Consider the following 20,592-nt stretch of genomic DNA (forward strand, 5'->3'; position numbering starts at 1 on the left):
TAAAGGCGTGTGCCACCACTGCCTGGCTGACATCTTCATCTCTTAATCACCCACTAAAACAGGTTTTTTGAAAATTTAGCAAGATAGTGAACAAGGTGACTAGAATGTGGCTGGTACAGCACAAGCTTGTCCATCTCCCTCCAAACCATGGGCTGGGTGTGAAGGGACAGAGGCCCTGGCATCAGGAAGCCTCTTCCATGCCAGCAGCCCACCCAATTCCCCACTCGGGCCCACAGACCCTTCCATTAGCAGAGCCCACCCCCCACACACACACACTTCGTGGGCCTCCACAGGCTTCCCTGGCCAACCCCGGCTCTCTAGCTCAGGCACCACCACTGGCCCCTGGGGACAGTCCTGTAAGAATAGTCCCTTTGCTAGCAGTGGCAGGCTGTCCAATTTCACATCTTGTTGTGTTTCTTTGGAACCCACTTCCTGGACCTTGGAGCTAGGCAGCCTCTATACAAAGTGGCATTCTCTTACGGGGACCCCAGCCCACTTTTCCCGTGCTGGACCCTCCTTGTCAGCTCTCAGCAGGTGGCTACTCAACTCCAAAGCCACCCAGAGTGATGAGAGATGAGAGGAGCAGACCTTCCTGGAGGACTGGTGGGGAAACTGAGGCCTGCCCTCTTCTCCTCCAGTCTCTCTACCCACCCCACCTGATTGATGCACCTGCCAATGCCTTTCACCCAGCTTTTCAGCTCTGTCCACGGCTTACAGGCCTGCTGAGAAAGCCAGAGGCGGCAGTGACCCCAACCTACCTGCTATTCTTCACCTGTGCCACCAGGAACATCAGGCCCTGTTAGCCCCCGGATTTCATGTCAACCCAGTGCCACACACAGCAGACCCACTTCCAGTACTGTCCATGCTCAAGAGAAATGGAATGTCCTGCCCCCTAAAATCCGTTGTGACTTCTCTGCTGGGGTTGATGCGGGAGGTGGGAATTCAAGCTGCTAGTTAACCAAGGCTCAGAAAGAGTCAGCCACTTTACTTAAAGTCACACAGCTAATACACATCAGACACACCTCTGCTCCAGGTTAAGCTGCTTCTCTCCCAAGATGAGCAAGGCATGGAGAGAGATGGGCCATGCAAAGACATCAGAGAGAGGCTCTGGGCACGTAGTCAGGAATGGGAGTTCAGCCAGGCAGTGGTGGCGCACGCCTTTAGTCCCAGCGCTTGAGAGCAGAGGCAGGCGGATCTCTGTGAGTTCAAGGCCAACCTGGTCTACAGAATGAGTTCCAGGACAGTTAAGCCTACATACACACAGAGAAATGCTGTCTCGAAAAACAAAACAATAAAAAAAAAAAAAAAAAAAAACGGGAGTTCATTGAGCAAACCCTGCCGCTAGCGTGGCTACTGTGAGCTTAGCATCCCCCTCAGAGCTTGTTCAGTGTCAGGGAGATCTAGGCTACAGCCTCGACTCTGCCGTAAACTTGAGAGGTGACCTTTTGAGAGTCAATGGCCTCCTCTGGGCCACAGTGTGGAAACCTCTGAAGCTTGGAGCTGTGACATTTAAGGAGCATATGAAAGTCACAAATAAGCCCTCTGTGGCACAGTCCTTCACAGCCTGAGGTGACACACAGGTCAGAAAATAGAGAAGGTATGAGCTGTGCTGAAGGCCAAGGAGCCACAAGCCACTGTTGAGTCCCACGGAGACTCAAAATGGCCTGTGAGCTGTGGAGATTCGGGCTCAGCATGTTGAGATCCTGCCCAACCCTGCAGGCCTCAGCACTTCAGGCCCGGGCTTCTCTGAGGGGAGGGTGTGAAAGGAACATCTAACTTCACTGTCTGTCTGTCCTCTTTTTTCCATGCCCGCCTACGGACAGCTGGGAGGAGCCTGCCTGCTGGGCGTTGGCATCTGGGTCCTCGTGGATCCCACTGGCTTCCGGGAGATTGTGGCTACCAACCCCCTGCTGACCACCGGCGCCTACATTGTCCTGGCCATGGGCGGCCTACTGTTTCTTCTGGGCTTCCTGGGCTGCTGTGGGGCTGTCCGAGAGAACAGGTGTCTGCTGCTATTTGTGAGTGACCCATCCCTCACCCCGACTCTAACTGTGGCTGCTATGAGAGGGATAGAGGGCTGCTGACTCCCTGGTTTCAGAAACCAAAACGTTCTCCCCACCTCTGTGGCTGTCAGCAGTAAGGCCAGTGAGTCCTGAGATCTGGGGATGTAGCGCAGTGGTAGAGAACCTACGTGCCATGCACAAAGTCCAGGGTTCAATCTCCAGCCCACTGACTGTGGTCAGTGGTCTGGAAGCCCTGAGATGTCCAGCTCCTTACCCACAGCGCCCTGAGATGTCCAGCTCCTTACCCACAGCCCTTCAGGGGGTTGGTGCAGAGGTGGTTCCTGAAGCCCCAGACTTTCATCTCTCGCTTGGGTGAGGAGGCCTAAGGTCAGGGACACCGTCCCAGAGTACCTTTCCAGAAACATGAAGCAGAGACCAGAAGAAAGGTTGAGAGAGCTTTGAATTTGGCAGAGGTAGGAAGACACACTTTGGCGGGTCAAGGTGAGCCTGTGTGAGAGATCAAAGAGCCTGGTTCCTCAAATCTTGGTCCAGTGAGGCTTTTAAGGTGGGCGTGAAAACTGAGTTCTGCTCAGGAAGATACCTGAGCTTCTTGACATGAAAACTCCTCTCCATCTCCTCAGACTAACCATGGAAAAAATAATTGACCACATTCTATTAGTTTAACTTTGGGTCAGGTAAGGTCTGTTCTGAGTAGCCCCAAACCCAAGATGGCTGTTTAAGGATAGGAGATAGCTAACTGTACTGTCACAAACATACCTTTGGACGTTGGTAACAGTATTCACTGTCACTGGTTTACGTTTTAACTCTGTGACCAATCGAGAGGCCCAGACTGTTCTGGTTCATTCACGGCTGAGCAGTGACGAGCAGCCTGAGGACTGCTTGGTGGAACACCCCCATTTGAAAATTCTCAGCTGCCTCTTAAGTCAGTCTCCCCTCTTCCCAGACCTAACTCCTTAGCATCCCACCAGAGTGACCCTGTGCTGCCCTGGGACTTCTTACCATGCCTCTGGGAGTTGACTTCTCCTGGCTCCCTTAACCCCCCCCCAAAAAAATGTCAAGCCAGTGCCCTTGGACACAACATACTTGACTGTGTTCATGCTCAGAAAGTCCCCTTGGAGTCTGAGCTGAGAGTACTGCTCCCCAGGAACAAGGCTGTTCCTGAGCTTTGCTGTTCTAGCTCCTAAGCCTGCTGTTTGCACAGGACCTCTGCTTATGGTTCTTGGAGAGGCCTTGGCCCCATGAGTCTAAACAGCCAGGCGTCTCAGGGTACAGTCCACTGCGGACATTGGTATTGGCTAGGACGGTTTCCTTCCTCCAAAAGCCCCGATCTATAAACCCTTAGCAACGAAGCCAAGCTGGCTGTCGGCAGATCACAACTGCAGCTCTCCACTTCCAGAGTGGAGATGGAATGCTTTCCGAAGCTGCTCGTTAATTCTCTCTCTTTCTTACTTTTCTCATCTATGATAAATGGCCGGGCAAAAGCATCTTAGGGAAGGAACGGTTTCTTCTGGCTCAGTTTGGAGGTGCCATCTATCACGGAGGGAAAGGCATGGTGGCAGGAGCTTGAGGCAGCTGGTCACAAAGTCTCTGTAGTCAGGAAGCAGAGAGAGATGCATACTGGTGCTCAGCTCACCTTCTGGTTTTTATTCATTCTGGGATCCCAGCCTATGGGGTGGTGATGCCCACGTATAGGGCACATCTTCCCTCTGTGGTTAACCCAACCTAGAAACTTCCTCATAGACATGGGCCAGAGGCTTGTCCCCTAGGTAACTCTAGACCCTGCCAAGTTGACAGTCCATGTTAACCATTACAACCTTCTACTCCTGCTTTGGGGGTGCCCTTGCAGTTCCCTTGGTGCTAGAGATGGGTCAGGGACTTAGAGTAATTGTCCCCTCCATCAAGCCCATGCTGTGAGAGGTGACCTAGCCACTGGGGATGTGCTAGACAGGAGGCAAGCCTGGGTGTGAGTGTGTACCCTGCTCTGTGCTTCCCATCTGGTTCTTACCCTCTCAGCCTCAGCATCTTTGACTGTCGAGGGACCGACTAGCTAGGCTGGAGGCTGAATCTCTGCAGATCAAGCAGCAGCAAGTGATTTTTCTCTGGACTCCTCTGGGCTGTGGTGAGGTGGCCTTGCTGTCCTGGTCTTGCTGGATGGGATGCTCTCCCAGGAGCTTCTGTGGGCCTGGGGCCAAGAGAATTTCAATGTTGAACTCCACCTTGCTGCAGGGTTCCTGCTTAGGGATGAATACATACCTCAAACCTGAAGATGTTCCCTGTGCATAGATAGCATGCAATTCAGTGATGGGGCCACCTTGGCTGGTGGGCTGAAGGACTTCCTCATAGAGGACTTGTGGAGAGCACTTCACAAAACTATGGACCGAGGCCCAGTGCAAACTGTAGGGTCAGGAGCTGGGGTAGAAACACTAGCCAGTGCCTCACTCCTGGAGGGCAGGCCACTCGCTCGGTTCAGACCCCCGGGGGATTCAGCCAAGTGTGCTGAGATCAAAGGCACTGCCTTGCATGTAGTGAAACTGTCTTTGCTACAGACAGTGGCACCAAGTGTGCTAGAGGAGGACATCTGGCCTGGGGATCCTCCCAGACTAAGACACCCCCATGTGGCTCATTCCTACCATAGCTGTGTGCTCCGCCTCCCAGAGAGGAAGTGCAATGGCCTGTGACAGGAGGAGCAGCAGGGGAGCTGTAGGTCCTTTTATTTCTCAGAGCGGAACTGGACCAACTTTACTAGGCGAGACAAAGAAGCCTGCGGGCGCCCCCTAGTGGATTGTCCCTTCCACATCAGTCAGTTCCTGCATGTAGCTGCTCTCTGGCTGGGGAGCCAGGGGTTTTAAGAAGGACCTGGTCTCAGTGTGTGATGACCAGTCTGTGCTACTCCTAGGCGTGTGCCCCAAGGGTTCCATGTCCTACCACAGTGAGGCATGCACACCCATGTTCACTGTGGCTCTGTTCACAATAGCCAGAAAATGGATGAACGGATAATGAAAATGTGGTGCAAATACACAATGGAATTTTATTCAGCCATAAAGAAAAATGAAATTTATTAAATTTGCAGGCAAAATGGGTGGAAGTGGAAAATATTACATTAAGTGAGGTAACTCGGGCTCAGAAAGACAAATAGCGCATGTTCTTTCTCATGCAGATCCAAGCTTCTAATTTTTATTTATGTGTATTTATGTGGGAGAAAGCACTGGGTAGAGGCCAGAAAACTAGCAAGGGGCCCAAGAGAGGGGGAAAAGAGACTTTAAGGGAGGGAATGGGAAGATATCAGAATGCACATGATATGAAAGGTGGATTGAGGTGCTGAGAAGGACGAGGTGAGGTGATGGGGAAACAAGGAAGCAACCAACACTAAAGAGGTGTGAAAATGCCATAAAGAAACCCACCACTTTGTATGCTAACTCAAAACACAGACACAAATATGTATGCATAAAAAGGGTTTGTAAACCCTGCGTGGTGGCATACACCTGTAATCCCAGCACTGAGGAGGCTAGTGCAGGACTGCTGTGAGATCACGGCCAGCCTGGGCTACAGTATTAGGTTCTGTCTCAATAAAAGAGAGAGGGGAAAGAAAAGGGATCTGGAAAGCAGGTCATGCCTTCCCCTCCTTGCCGTGGTCCCCAGGGATGCATCACTGTTAATGGGTCCATCCCAGCAGCCAAGCCCGGAAGGCAGCCTGTGCTCTTGGCTGAGAGCAGACTGTGCTCTACTGCGTTGCCAGCCTCGGCTAAGTGTGCCCTGCACCCTGCCAGCTGGAGAGGAGAATGGGGCATTTGTCTTTTGTGAAGTCTGAGGAGAAGGTTGAGAGCTGGGGACAGGCTGGATCAGACTAGTCCCCTTAGGACAGCTAAGAGCTGCCCCAGCTGGGTCCCCTCCTCGCTGACCCCCTCTGTCTCCAGTTGGTCCTGTTCATTTCTACATCAGCCCCTCCTCCGCCCTCTCGGCTTCCACCATCTCTCAGAGTTTCTCTTCCTGCTCCCTTTTCTCTCCTTCCCTATCACTCCGCCTCTCTCTGTTCTCTGCTCACCTGGCTCCCACGCCCGGTTCACACAAGCCTAAAGTCAGTGTGGATGAGAAGCAAGGCAGAATACTCAGACTACTGCCATCCAGTCCAGCGCTGTTCAGCCCCAACCCAGAATAGATCTGGGCAGGCCAAAATCATGTGCAAGAGCGCTACACTGGAGGTGTGTGTGTGTGTGTGTGGGGGGGGTGTTCTAAGTGTGTGCATGTATGTGCAAGTACACATGAATGTGTGTTGTGTGTACATGTGTGGTATGTGGTATCCTGTATAGTTTATTACAGGTGCATGTGTACATATTATGCATACATATGTTTTTTGCTATGTGTATATGGTGTGTGTACCTGTGTTGTGTGTTTTGTGGGTTATGTAGTAGTGTGTGAATTGTGTGCAAACACATATACAGGTGGCATGTATGTGGTGGGGTGGGATTGTTGGGCATTGACTATTTGAGAAGCTTTTCTGTTTTTCTAAGACAGAGGCTCATGTAAGCCCAGGCTAGGGAGGGGGGCAATAATGATCTTGAATTTCTCATCCTCCTGTACCCCTCTCTAAGTGCCAGGATTACAGGTGTACCCCCATGCCTAGTCTGTGCACTACTAGGGACTCAGTACAGGACTAGATATCCTAGGCAAGCATTCTGCCTACTGAGCTACAACCCCTTCTGGAAGGTTTTCTGAAACGTTCCAACCAGTTCTCTTTCCCAACTTGAAGCTCGCTATGTGGTTGATCCTGAAGAAAAGGGCCACTGAATCAGACCCTGGTGGCATCTGGGGGCTCCCTGGAGGCTTTTGACTTCCTCCTTAGTCTGGCTGTCTGGCCAGGACCAACAGAACACAGCTTTAGCCCCTCCAGCACCCTGACCTCAAGGTTTGCAGCAATAAGACCTGCCTGGTTCTGGGGCCTTAGTCTGAGGATAATGGGCCCTGTGACCAGTCACCTAATGGCTAACCTAGCTAACAATGATAGCACATGTGTGGGTCAGGGCCCCCCAACACCAGCTCTGCTGACGGTCTGTCCTGGCCATTTCCTGTGTGTCTCCTCTGAATGTCACAAGGAGCCTATATCCAACTTACCTAAAGAGTATCTTTAATTCTAACAAGGGTGGGGAGGGGAAAGAGAGGGAAGAGGGGGGGGGAGTAAGTGAGTGTATTGAACAGTTACCTGAGCTGTGTGGAAATTGGGGACTGTTTATTAGAAAGGAGAACCAGGACATTCCCCATGGGTAAGAGTGCCCCGGCTCTGCTACCCTCAGTGCTCTGCTACCCTCAGTACTCAACAGAGGTAGAAATCAAAGGGTGGGAATCCCCTGGGAGGGCCCCCTGGGCCCCCTGGGGAAAGTCCCAAGCAGCAGAAAGCTGTGTGAGCAGGCAGCAGTCACTTACTTGACTGGAGTAGTCCCAGGAGAGCAGAAACAGCATTGTGTCTGGTGTAGGTATTGCAACCTGAACTTTGAAACTCACACCCTGTGCAGGGCAGATCTGCACTGGGTGGGAGTTCCCAGCTTCTGGCCTCTGGGCAGGCTTCTCTTCCCCTTTCTCAGGGCCAAGATTTGCCACATTTCTTCATGGCATCTCTCCTGAAGCTTCAGCTCTGTGCACCCCCCCCCCCCCCCCCCCGGTGAGCCTTTGTCTATGGCTTGTCCATGCCCAGAGTATCTCAGAGCAGGCACTCAATGGAAGCTTGGGATGGGGTCCCAAGGAGGAGGCAGAGCAGAGGTGTTGGTGAGAGCTTAAGCTTTGACATTTGGCTGTGCATGCCAGGGCTGGCTGCTCAACCTCTCTGAACCTAAGACTCTTCATGTGTAAAGTGGGGATAACCAGATCTTCCCAGCTGTCATTCTGTGCTCACAGTCCACTGGGAAAATATGCATCTTGCTTAGCTCCGCTCCTGACCTGATACATGGGAAATAAAAAGGATCAGTGCTGGCCATTCCCAACTCTTAAGAACTAAAAGCTCTGCTGTCCCCCCAAAACTGCAGTGCCATCACCTGCAGTCACCTCCAAATGGCAGCAACACCACTTCCTCTTAGAGCCACAGCCCAGCAGCAAAATGGAGGGTTGCTGCCCAGGACACTTGCCCCTTCCCCAAGCTGCAGAGAGGAGACCACCACGAGTGGCATGCAGCACTGAGGTGGTGAGAGCAAAGGGCATGGTGGCTGCTGTTCTCCTAGATGGTGCCCAGGCTTTCCAGAGTTTCTCAGTGGTCTTCCCCGCCAATCAGCAAGGTTGCTCTCAAGCAAAGCTCACCACCTACAATCTCACGGAAACTGCAAAGCACATATTGGCACATATAGCCATAATTTGTGACTACTGGACACCACCAGCATTGTGAGCATCACTGTGGGGTCAACAGCCAGAGGACCTGCCAACAGTCAGGGAGGACACAGAGTGGGGAGGGGCCCTGGAGAGGCCACTTTGAGTAGAGTGGATGACCAGCCAAATGGAAGTGCCAGATCTCTACCAGGGTGGAGGGTGGGGAGGCTGCAAAAAGACACTCTCTCAGTGGCTGCTCAGCCCAGGCATAGCCAGACTCATGGAAGCCAGGTCAAAGGGTGCAGAAAAGACTGGGGAGCAGCAGCCAGGGTCCTGCCCCATGCCTAGGAAGCTTTCTGACCTATTTCACACTGCTCCCTGTCCTCAGCTCAAGACTCCCCGAGTCTTTGAGAAGTGCTGGGTTTCTGGCTGGAGGCTGTCCCCCACTGTCTCCAGCAAGGCTGCTACTCACCTGCCATGTTCCCCTGGGCTGCAGACCTTCTCTTAGCACAGAGGCAGCAAGAAGCCCCAAGCAGGAGAGGGTTGGCCTGGGGCTTTTCAGTCTTCACACCTTTGGGCCAGCCATCACCTCTCCAGCCTCAGCTTCCTCGGACATGAGAAAGTGATAGAGAAGAGCCATGGGAAAGACTGGGGCCAGGGCCTGCGTCAGAGGTCAGAGGCAGCTTGAAACTGAGCGCCTGCCCATCCGCCTGCTGAAACAGTGGTATGCACGGCCAGCAGGGATGCAGAGAGCCCACAGGTTACTCCCACGGCAGAGCAATGGGCCAGGGAGATGGTCCCATTGTGGATAGTCTAAGATAGACCTTCTCTCTTCAGCCATTGCATTGACAGACGATGCAATCAATGGTCTAGGGGCCTGTCTTACAGCTGTCCTTCATTCTTTCCAAAGTGGCCCATGCCCAACAGTTTGGGACCTCTCTGGGGAAGCTGTGTTGGAGCGGAAACGCCGTAGTGGGAACATGACTGGGGTCTCCCAGGATGAGGCTGAAGTGACGGGGTTTCTGATGGAAAAAGAAAATGACAAGAGAAAACCCCTCAGAGCCATCCACCATGGCCCAGGGCATCCAGGAAGCCATGGCCAAGTGGCTGAGTTCTGAGCTAGAGGCAGGTTCTACAGCTCATCCAAGTGGCCAGGGGACACTTCCACAGCATGGGGACTTCACTCCATTATATCATCCATCTTCATTATAAGTCCTGTGTTATTAGGAAAGAGGGACCCTAGATTTTATCTGACTAAGCCCAACACCCTCATCTCCTTTTGGTCCAGTACAACCTATACAGGCTGAGCAGCCTGAGTGTGGCAAGGAGGATGGGACATAGGGACCAGCCGGGGGTGTGCTTGCTGTGGATCCTCTGCTGGTGGCTCCAGAGGGGGTGAGGATGGAGTTTGTAAGTGTACTCAGGAAGGCAGGCCAAAGCGCTTCTTCCTGTTTCTTGAGCCAAGTCCAAGTCAGTGTTGGTGAGGACCAGAGCCTGAGACACATAACATGTCACAGGGTCGGCATGACCGTTTGTTCATGTGTGAAGCCTCTCAGGTGCTGGAGGAAGGCAGCCTGCAGCTGGCGGCAAAGTCCTGCAGTAGGGATCTGCTGGGCTGCCTCTGTTCGATGCTGTGATGTGGAGAGGGCCCACTGGGAGAAGTCAGGAAGGCCTCTCAGGGGTGAGGCTGGAGCTTAACTTTGGCACAAGAGACCACCCAGAATGGGAGGGCTCCACCACAGAGCATCCTGGTTAATCTGTGGAACATAGGAATTTAGTGAGGGGAGCAGACAGGGCTCTGTGTTGGACATCAAACTCCCCTCCCCTGGACTTTCTGGGAGTCCCACTACCTTGCTGATCATCTCACGCCTCTGTTTCAGCTGAAGATAGCATGGCCTCCCTATTTCCATGGCAACCAGAGAACTGGAGCAGGGAAAAAGTGGCCTTGAGGTTGACAGGGTAGGAAACCCAGCCTGGGATCCCCAAGAATTCAGAATCCCACAGCTTGGGTAATTCATAGAGGGAAATGTCCCCAAAGGGAGCCCAAGCAAATTCCAGCAGCAGCCTCCTCCCAGGGCCCCCAGGTAGGGCTGCTCGGGTTGTGCACTCTACAAAGCAGCCTCTCCCAACGACCATGTGCTCGGAAGACAGATTTATCTGCCTGCATTGCTCATAGGTTTTATTGCAACTCTGTGGCTCCAAGGGTAGATCCTTGGCGTGTTTGTTATGAGAACAGTGATTTATGGCAGCAAGGGTCTGCCTTAGAAGATGAGTACACTCCATCTATCACAGAAGGAAGCGTGGTAAGATGGTGCCCACGTGGGCCTCATGGCTGCCCTCTCTCTGCAGTTTTTCCTGTTTATCCTGGTCATCTTCCTGGTAGAGCTCTCAGCAGCCATCCTGGCCTTCATCTTCAGGGAACACGTATGTACCACTCAGCTTTCCACCCTGCTGCCCTCACTACCCACCGAGCACGGGGGCTGCAGAGTGAGCCCTGCCTCCCCCCAAAGAGTCTCTTAGAACTAGCTGTCCCACATCCAGTGCCACAAGCCTAAACATGACCTGCACCTCAGGGAGGGACCAGGGGCCAGATCAGCCCAGCCCAGTGAAGTCTCCTTCTGTAGGAGTATTTTCAGAAGTCCTCACCCAAGGGTGCCCATGGGTCCCCTCTCCTGAACCACCTGATATTAGCTCCAGCCTGATTCTAGACTTTACATCCGTCTCAATGATAGCCTGATGACAGGTGTCACATGGTCAAATGGTTAGAGAGGACAAACACTGTCTGGGCATGTTGTGTGTCATGCTAGGCTACCAGCCGCTCTGATTAGCCTACATCATGGGCCATTCATTCCAGAAGCTTCATCCAGCTCCTTGCCCTGAGCCTAGGTGGCAAGGCCTGGCACCACAGCTAGAAGGGCCTGGGCCCCAAACAGGAGACAAGGAAGGATAAGACACATGGGCTAGCCTGGGACAAGGAGTCAACTTGAAGAACAGTGACTTTGAGGACATAGCTGGGAGCAATGGGTAATTGAAGACTCCCTCTTTACCCACACTCTGGGTTCCTGTAGGTTGGGCCTGGCACCTGCTGATTCTGAAGGATGGGATGACATTCGCCCCCACCCCCCCCACCTCAATGCTCATCCTCTAAGAAAAGCAGCGAGGCTGAGCAGGGTCCCTAGTGTGTTCCATCCTGGGGTTAGCTGAACACTGTGTGTACAGACAGCCTTGTCATAGCAGTAGCCTGTAATGACAGAGCAAGACCCCAAGCCTTGGGAAGGGGTGCCTGCCCATAATGGACAACTTAGGATGACCTGGGAGGCCAGACTGAGAAGACTCAGCATCCTCTCCTCTGTCCTCAGCTCACCCGCGAGTTCTTCACCAAGGAGCTCACCAAGCACTACCAAGGCAATAATGACACTGATGTGTTCTCTGCCACCTGGAATTCGGTCATGATCACAGTGAGTGCCCCTTGCCATGCAAGAATCACCGATCCCATTCTTGGCCTGGGAATCATCAGTTGTACAGCACTCTAAGCTGACACAGCTAGCGAATCGAAGTCCAGACTCTCCACAAAGTCTATTCACCGCCCCTGACTTCAGTCCTCAAGCAATAGCCATTGTCACTGATGTTAATAATAATTAGTACAGGGGCTGGGGAGATGGTTGAGTTAGTAAAGTGCTTATTGTGACACCACAAAGAACTGGGTTTCAGTCCCAGTACCCATGTAAAAAAGCCAGGTGTTATGATGTATGCTTATAATCCCAACACTGGGGAAGTGGAGACAGGTAGATCCTTGGGGCTCACTAGCCAGCCAGCCAGCCTAGTCTAATCTATGAGCCTCAGGTACCAGTAAAATGCCTGTCTCAAAAAACAAGATACAGCTGGGTGGTGCAGGCACCTGCCTTTAATCCCAGAACTCAGGAGGCAGAGGCAGGCAGATCTCTGAGTTCAAAGCCAGCCTGGTCTATAGAACAAGTTCCAGGGCAGCTAAGGCTATACAGAGAAACCTTGTCTTGGAAAAGAAAAAACAAAGGACAGCCCCTGAATTATGACATCTGAGACTGACCTGTGGCCTTCATGCATACACACACACACACACACACACACACACACACACACACACACATACGCACACACGCACATCTGCACATGCCAAAGTAACAATAATAATTAGCATAGCATGTTCTAAACTCATAGCAACTGTATGTAAAGTGTTTACCAAGTGCTAGTGAAGTAAGGAACAGACTGCCATGCCCCTCTTACAGAGAGGACCCGAAGCCCAGGGACACTGGTCATCATCACCGTCACATGGAAGGCAGAGGGAGCTGGGCCCTGGCAGAAGCTGACATCCCCTCTGGTCTAGCTCTGGCTCCCACTTTCGGCTCTCTTCTAGTTTGGCTGCTGTGGGGTCAACGGGCCCGAAGACTTCAAGATGGCCTCAGTGTTTCGACTGCTGACACTAGACAGTGAGGAGGTGCCCATGGCCTGCTGCCGGAGGGAACCCCAGACTCGGGATGGGGTGCTGCTCAGCAGGGAGGAATGCCGGCTGGGAAGGAATCCATTCATAAATAAACAGGTACTGCCCTGCTCCCAGCAGCTACTCCACAAATGCAGGCAAAGCTGGGGGCAAGCAATGTCTGCCCAGAGGGTCTGAAGGTGGTCGGGGGCAGTTCTGGCTGCGGCCTGGGCTTCCACTCATGCCTCTGAGATCCAAGGAAGTGGGGAGGGGATCACACTGGAGGGAGACGATTGGGTTCAGACTGGGGTGGGAACTGGGGCTGTCGTTCCAAGGTGAGTTTTCCAAACTTCTAATAATGGAAGTCAGAGGTCGGCGGGGGTCGGGGGGGGTCGGGGGTCCTCCTTAGGGATACACTCTATTTATTATGAGGATGCAGGGCAGGCAGGGAGGAAGGAGGGGATGAGCATGAGAGCCACATCTGGGTTTGTCCCCTGGCCAGACTTCCCTGGGAGAATTTCAAATGCCAGGAACTGGTGGAGCACAAGAGACGAGACCCCGCCCTGCTCCCATGGGGACCCTGGTCTAGGGAGAGGTGGTAGATGGTGAACCAGTGAACGTAAGTGATCCTTGCCCACAGTGGGTGAAAATCGGTTGAAGGAAGTGCCGGAATATACATGGGCTGGAGCTTAAGCTTCTCAGGGTCCCAAGGGAGGGCATCACTGGGCTCAGACCTGATCCCATGGCCTCAACTTGACACCAAGAACTCAGCTCTTGTCCCTGTACCTCATCTGGGATAGGCCGGAGCTCAGCTCCTCTGTCACACAGCCTGCCTTCCTACCCCAGGAAAGAGACAGGAATAAAGATGGAGGGCACGGGGTGTGGAGGCGATGGAGAGAGCAGGCCGCTGAAGGTCTGATGACAGAGACCTATGTGAAGAGCAAATCGAATCTGCGAGGCACCAGGGATGTGGGGAGTCTCATGCTTCCACCGCTGACAGGCCTTAGCCATTACCTGCTCACCAAAAGCCAGGCCTGCCGACCCAACTGCTTCCCTGACGCTTCCTTCCACTGCTGGGGATGAAAAGTCCACGGCAGCTCAGGAGTGTGAAACAGAAGCCTTGCCTCTCCTGCTGTCTGCCAAAGGCCCGGAATCACACGTTTAGCCAAGGGGATATGAACAAAGAACATTTGGGCAACTGAGTCAGACCCTTATGAGAGAGTGTGACACCCCCACTTCCACCAGAATGCAGCCACCCAGGACCTTGTTGAGGACAGGGAGAAGATGCTGTAGTTGGCAGAAGATCTACACAGAAGGAGCAGACGGAGCAGCGGAGATGCACAATTTCTTCACTGAAGGAGCTGCTGAGGGATGGGCGTTGGGTGGGATCGGGAGAGAGTCCCACAGCCAGGCTCCTGCCCCACTCCACCCCCCATCCTGAACTTTCTCCTGCAAGTTCCTGGTTTCTGGACACTTCCCTCGTGAGCACACTCCTGCTGTCCCCTGGGCTGAGGACCGCATAGCCATATCGATTCTCCATCACAGAGCCTCTGGGGGTTCAGTGGGGCTGATTCTCTCACTGGCATCCCCTCTGGGATGCCTTTTCTGTGAAGAGCCTCCACTGGGAGACCATCTGCAGTTGGATTCTCTCAGAACTGCCTTCCACAAAGCCCAGGACACATTTGTGACTGGCACAAGCCGGAAGTGTGTAGTTCCTTCGGGAATGTGGAGGTGGCTGGGTTGGGACTCTGGCTGCTCAGGAGCTAGGAATTCAAAACAATTCTGCATGAACAGTGGTCCCAAGGAGGAAGGATGGTACATCAGACTGGAGTGGTGATAAGGTGGCCTTGTGATAAATCTCAGTGTGAGGACAGGCATGTAGCAAAGGTGTTTCTATGCTTCCTGGGTTGAGGGACATTGTAAAGTTTGAGGAATGTTGAAAGTGAAGTACCTTTGAGATACCCAGGCAGGGATCCCAGGTGGGCAGTGGGGTACTCATCCTGGAGCCTGTGAAGGGCACCCTAATGATAAGAAAGTGAGTGTTATTGCCCAGGGTAAGCTGCCCTCTTTCTGGTTGGTTTGGGGTGACTATGAGCAGGAACCAGGGTGGGGGATAGGCCCTATGACACGTATCTAGAGAGTGACGTTCTGTCACTCTGTCAGATGGGGGTGCCCCATCGTGGGGTGATACCCAGGGTGTTGTCAGATCCAGGCTGTGATAGAGGGGCTTGGCCACCCGAGGACAGCATTTCTGAAATAGTTCTGTCCCCTCAGGATAAAGGGGAAAAGAATCCCAGGACCCTCCCTGAATCTGGGCTTCCCCTCCTGCTGTGTGCGTGGTCTCAAGTGAGCCACCCACCTGCTCTATCCCTGTTTCTGAGGAGGTAAACCAGAGATAACCCACTCTCACTGGAGGCTTCATGGAGGATACATGAAGCCCAGAAAGCCCCTGGCAAAGGGAATGCTAAGTGTAGGTGGTACCATCCCCTCTGCTCACTCACACCAAGGGCTTCCCTGTCCCTGGGAGTTTCCACCAGCCAACCTTCTGCTTGGCTCGGGTCACTTGTGCTGGAGTCTGTGTGTGTCTAGGCAGTCTGTCCACTCACTCCATGGTGCTCCAGGGAGAATACTCCCTCCCCTCCTTGCTTAGCTCCTAGCCAGCCTCCACTTGGAAGACACTGTGACTCCCACCTGGCCATTGTCTCTGATCAGGTCCTACTGTCTCCTTGCTCAGAGATAGCTTCCTCCAGTCCACTTCTAGCCGAAGACAGTGGGATTCTGAGTAGGAAGCAGCAAGAGATTTGAACACCAAGACCCCAGTCTTGGCAGAACCCCCAGATCCAACAGTCACCCTACATAGATGGGTACCATTCCTAGCCCTGCCACACCACCAAGCCAGTCCACTTGAAAGTCCTCAGTTGGGCCCAAAGAATATCCCAGCAGTCATACAAGAAAGGAAACTGTTTCTTTAAGAATGTGTTTCGGATAGCTGGGGTATGGCTCAACCACAGATTTGTCTAGCATGCATAAAGTCTAGGTTCCATCCCACCACCCCATAAACTGGGTAATCCTAGCACTCAGGTGGTAAAGCCAGGAGGATTAGAAGTTTGAGGTCATCCTCCACTACATAGAGAGTTCAAGAGTAGCCAGGACTACATGAGATCCTATCCTTAAAAAAAAATGCATATATTTCATTCGGAGCTGGGGTGGGTGGGGCTCAAATGGTAGAGCATTTGCATGGTCAGCATTAGGTCCTAGGTTTGAGCCCCAGCACTGCTGTATATATAATTCACAGAGAGGACTGGTTATGGACGGATGTCTGTGGCCACCATGGGGGTCGGGGCAAAGCTCCTGTAGCAGACACAAAGTATGATGTATTTGGGGCACAATGGGGGAGGTCTTGTAAGATGCTAGAGAGGCAGCAGGCACATGAGTCACAGGGAGGTGGCTGCTCCTGTGAGACTGAGAAAGAAGGACTGGAAAGTTAGCAGTCAGGCTGGTCAAGAGAGGGATCAAGGGGCACTGTGAACCTCTGCAAGCTGCTGTCTCAGCCTGGGGCGGGCAGGGGGTGCCATAGGACATTCTGATTGAAGGAGCCCAGGGTTCAGTCCCCACTTCTAAAGAGCACCAGGAAGCCTGGGTGTTTGGACATTCCCTCATACCCTGGGTCTAAGGCTGAGTTAGCCTTGGGAAGTTTTCAGCTTGTCTTGGGACTAGATGTCACTGAGTAGGGATGCTGTCAATTCTGTCAGTGACCTGATACTTCCTCATCCCCACATCAGTGTGAAAATGTCAGCCTGTAGTTGCTGAGCCCTGGGGCCGATGCCAGGGACTTCAGTGCAAACAATGGTCCCCAGCTGCAGAATGCACCTTCCTCATCCCTGTCCTTTCCTTCCCAGGGCTGTTACGCGGTGATCCTCAACACCTTCGAAACCTATGTCTACCTGGCTGGGGCCTTTGCCATTGGGGTGCTGGCTATTGAGGTGAGTAGGGCCCCCTGGGAAGAAGCCTTGGGGCCTGGACACCCAGCCTGCTCCCCAGATCCATGGTTGCTGGCTGCTGCAAACATCTGCTGCTAGAGAAATCCCTGTAGCCTGAAGCTACAAGTCTGCTTGTCCCAGAACAATGAGAGTAGGCAGGCCTTGAGAGGTACCCCATCTCACCCCAACTCTGCACTCCAAGTGCACTTTGTGGGATACGTGAGCTGCCTTGAAGACTGGGGTGCTTCTTCGTAAGGCCCTGCCTTTGCAAGTGTTCGGGCATTTTTTGTTTTGTTTTGTTTTTTGTTTTTAATAATACAGCGTTAGTACCCTTTATCCCAGGGCCCCAGAGCACACATATGAATGGCTGCTGACCTTTGAGCTACCACTAGGTGGCGCTTCAGCTTTTCCTTCTCACTGCCCCCTGCCCAGTTCTAGGATGCACTTCGGGCCAGGAAGCCAGGCAGCCTGACGCTAGGCCCTTGCCTCCTGCTGTTTAGGGCCCTCCCTTCAAGGATGCTCTGGTCACCTGGCACCTTGGATATCTCCTTGTTCAATGCCCTCTGTGTCTTGTCTCTTGGGATAATATAAGCCACGGGGGAAGTGAGGGCACCATTTGTTAATTCCACAAGCATATATCGTGTGAGCAAAGCCTCCTGTGGGAACTGAAACTAACAACAGACACACCGATCTTTCTGGGGCTGGGCAAATGTCAAGAACGTGTCCTCTGTGCATAGCTTTCCCTCACTGTAGCAACAGGTCAAGGTTAGGGTGCTGTGACCTCTGCAAACCTCATCATGTCCCCGTGAGCTAGCTGGGCGAGGGGCTAGAATCAAGGGGGGCTCTGAGGGCAGTGTGTCTCTGCTCAAGCCGGGCTGCCCCACTGGAGCTGTGTGACCTGAATCAGGTTGTACAACCTCTCTGTGCCTCACTTCCTGCTGGTTAGAAAGCCTGCTGATACAGCACTTAAAATCTACTTTACATGGTAAGCGCTTGGTACACACTTGGGGCCCAAGAAGGGTTATGCTTTGCTTAAAGTCTTCGCTGGCCCAAGAAATGCAGACTGGAACTATTTAAACAGATCGCTTGCTTTCCAAACCCCCCTTCTCAGATGGATGGTGAGCATGATGTGCTTGCCCTGGGTGGTATCAAGAATGCTCTCGGGAAGTGTGCTGGGTGACCCCTGGGTGTGCACACAACCTGACTCTGGCTCACCTTCTTCCTTTCTCGACAGCTTTTCCTCATGATCTTTGCCATGTGCCTCTTCCGGGGCATCCAGTAGGCCATGGTCTGAAGATTCCCAGCCCACCACTGTCCAGTAGCCAGCCCCCTCCCTTCCTTGTCCTCTGGCCCCAGGGGAGGAGGCAAAGCCAGCCCAGATGGCCAGGAGCATAGAACTAATTTTTGAAAAAACAAAACAAAGACAGATGTGAACTACAGAGGCCTCACCTTGGCTCCAAGGCAGGAGCTATGGATGTCAACAAGAACCTAGGGCTGGCCTGGGACCAGCTGTTCCTGAGACCAAAGGATTATCAGCCTCAGAGTCCCTGGGCCCTGTCAGACTGGAGTGTCCCCTGGCCTGGGTCTCCTCTCATAACATTTCCAGGATCTGAGCATCCAGAAGGCAGAAACACACCCTGGAGGATGAGCCAGAGCTCAGAGGCACCAAGGAGTCCCACTTTTCACAGTGCAAGGACAGAATCTGCAGCGCCACCTGCTGGAGGGCGAAGCTCTCCCCGCTCCTGGCTGGCTGAGGGCGGCTGAGTGTGGACACTGGATCTGAACGTGGCCCTTGGATCAAAGCCTCTCCACAACCCAGAAAAGGGCAGTGACCTGTCCACGGTCACACAACATGTGCGTGACAAGGTCATCTCTGGGCTGCTGTCACTCATGCCAGGACTTCATCAGACCTGCCCCAGCATCCCAATGCAAACTGGCCAGGAACTGCCGGCACCAAGTTCTACAGCTGAGAAAAGTCCGTACTGCGTCCACTCTGCCCTGCTTGTACCTCTGCCTAAGCCTACTGCCATACATCACCTGTCCCTCGGGCCACACCCTTCCCTCTTCTCCCCAGTAGAAGACACCCCCGGCGTTGTTCATTTCTTTCTACCCAGAGCTGAGGCTTGAATGTGTTCTTCAAGGTCCCTGCCAAGAATCCCCCCTCCCCGCTGCATACCTCCACACGTGAAGCTCACTACCTCCCAATTCGGCCTCCTGCCTTCAGAAGCTCTGGCATCACACCACCACAACAGACAGAAGAGGCTCCGTTTTCCTGTGCTTCTGTCCATGTATCCCCTCCACTCTCTCCTTCCTAGAGGTTAAGGTCATAACTCTTGTCTGCAGGCTTAAAGAACCCCACAGCCTCTCAGCCATTCCTACCATGACACACTTTCTGTCCTTTTGCTGTCCAGATGACATTTTGCTATTCTCTCTAGGCTCAGATTACCCAGACTCATAGGTTCACAACTTAAAACACACACACACACACACACACACACACACACACACACTCATGCACAACTCATACTACAGACTAGGTTGCCAACTGGGTTGCAAGATGCCTGACCCTGTCCAGACCGTGTTGAATCCATTAGTGTTGTCTGTCAGGATCTCAAGTTTGATTAATTATGTCTGCCATGGTCTCAGCAGGGAAGGGTGGGGGATAGGCGGCATTGGTGGAAGGAGTGCCTGCTCTCCTCTCCTAGAGGGAAGAGCTTGATCTAATTCCAGCTTCCCTCTGCCTTCCTGCCACCTGGGAGTCATAGCTGGAGCCTGGAGCCCAGGGCTCCCCTGCTGCCTGTGCTGTCTGGGTTCAAGGGGACCCTCCTCTTCATGTCCTCACCCATCCTGGACTTTCTAGGGGTCTTTGAGCGCCACTTTTCCAAGTTGTCCTTATGACAACTTGGCATCCCCATAAAAAGCCTAGAGACCGAGTCACCAGGTCAGAGGACCCCACTGCTGGCTCCCAGCCCAGACTAAGAGAACCTTTGGCTCTGGCTCAGAACCCACCACATACTGGACTCCAATGGCCTAGGAAGGCAAACAGATCAGCTGAGGTCGATTGCGAAGCTCATGGCCTGACTGAACAGGACAGAGCCCAATGCTCTGGGGCTGCTGCCCAGAGCTAGCCCATGCTTCCAGAGGTGGCTGGGCTGGGACAAAGAGGGCTGAGAATAGCCCAGGCAGTTCCAGGGTAGATCATACTCTCAACAGGGGAACTTTGCATATAGATGCTGAAGAGCCCCAAGGTAGCCCAGATCCAACCCAGCTATGGATCCAACTCCTCAGCCGGCACCCTCATAGGACAAGAGGGAGGCTGCAGTCCACCCTGTGAAGTTGCTAGTAGCCATCTACAAGACTGTCTGGGGTCACTCTAGTGGGGATTGGTGGGCTGCTCTGTGTACTCCCAGGGGAGGGGAATGGAACCCTCCCTTGATCTCTCACCCCAGGACCTACAGCTTCACCTGAGATGTCCTGTGACCCTCACCCAGTAGTGAACAGAACAGCCTCTGCCTGTCCCAGAGCCATTTGCCAAAGGGACAGCCATATCCTATAGGAAGGGGGCTAAGACTGGATCTGTGGCCCATGCCCTTCTCAGCACCCTGTCCCAAGCCCCTGGCCTACCCAGGTCCTGAGCCCAGCACCCTGCCCCAGAAACCCCATCACACACACACACACACACACACACACACACACACACACACACATCATATGTTATAGTCTATTTTGGAATCTGTAAATGTCCCTTGCAGTAGGAAACAGAGCTAATTTATCATTGTAACTCCCAAGCTCCCCCTTTTATATTCTATATCAAGAGAAATTTTGTAATATAAAACAGGACACC

At 53.1% G+C, this 20,592-nt stretch overlaps 1 protein-coding gene across 1 annotated transcript in view; it reads left to right on the forward strand.

Annotated features, from left to right (window-relative positions):
• Tspan18 (tetraspanin 18) overlaps positions 1-20,585 on the forward strand; it is a 141,202-nt gene extending 120,617 nt beyond the window's left edge. The window contains exons 5-10 of the mRNA XM_036184484.1: positions 1,824-2,018; positions 10,662-10,736; positions 11,672-11,770; positions 12,706-12,888; positions 16,668-16,751; positions 17,983-20,585. Coding sequence (XP_036040377.1) covers positions 1,824-2,018; positions 10,662-10,736; positions 11,672-11,770; positions 12,706-12,888; positions 16,668-16,751; positions 17,983-18,030 — 684 coding nt within the window. The 3' untranslated portion in view covers positions 18,031-20,585. The remainder of the gene's footprint in view (positions 1-1,823; positions 2,019-10,661; positions 10,737-11,671; positions 11,771-12,705; positions 12,889-16,667; positions 16,752-17,982) is intronic.
• The last annotated feature ends 7 nt before the right edge of the window (positions 20,586-20,592 follow it).

Source organism: Onychomys torridus, chromosome 4 (assembly GCF_903995425.1).
Source record: "Onychomys torridus chromosome 4, mOncTor1.1, whole genome shotgun sequence".
In the NCBI taxonomy this organism is placed as follows: domain Eukaryota; kingdom Metazoa; phylum Chordata; class Mammalia; order Rodentia; family Cricetidae; genus Onychomys; species Onychomys torridus.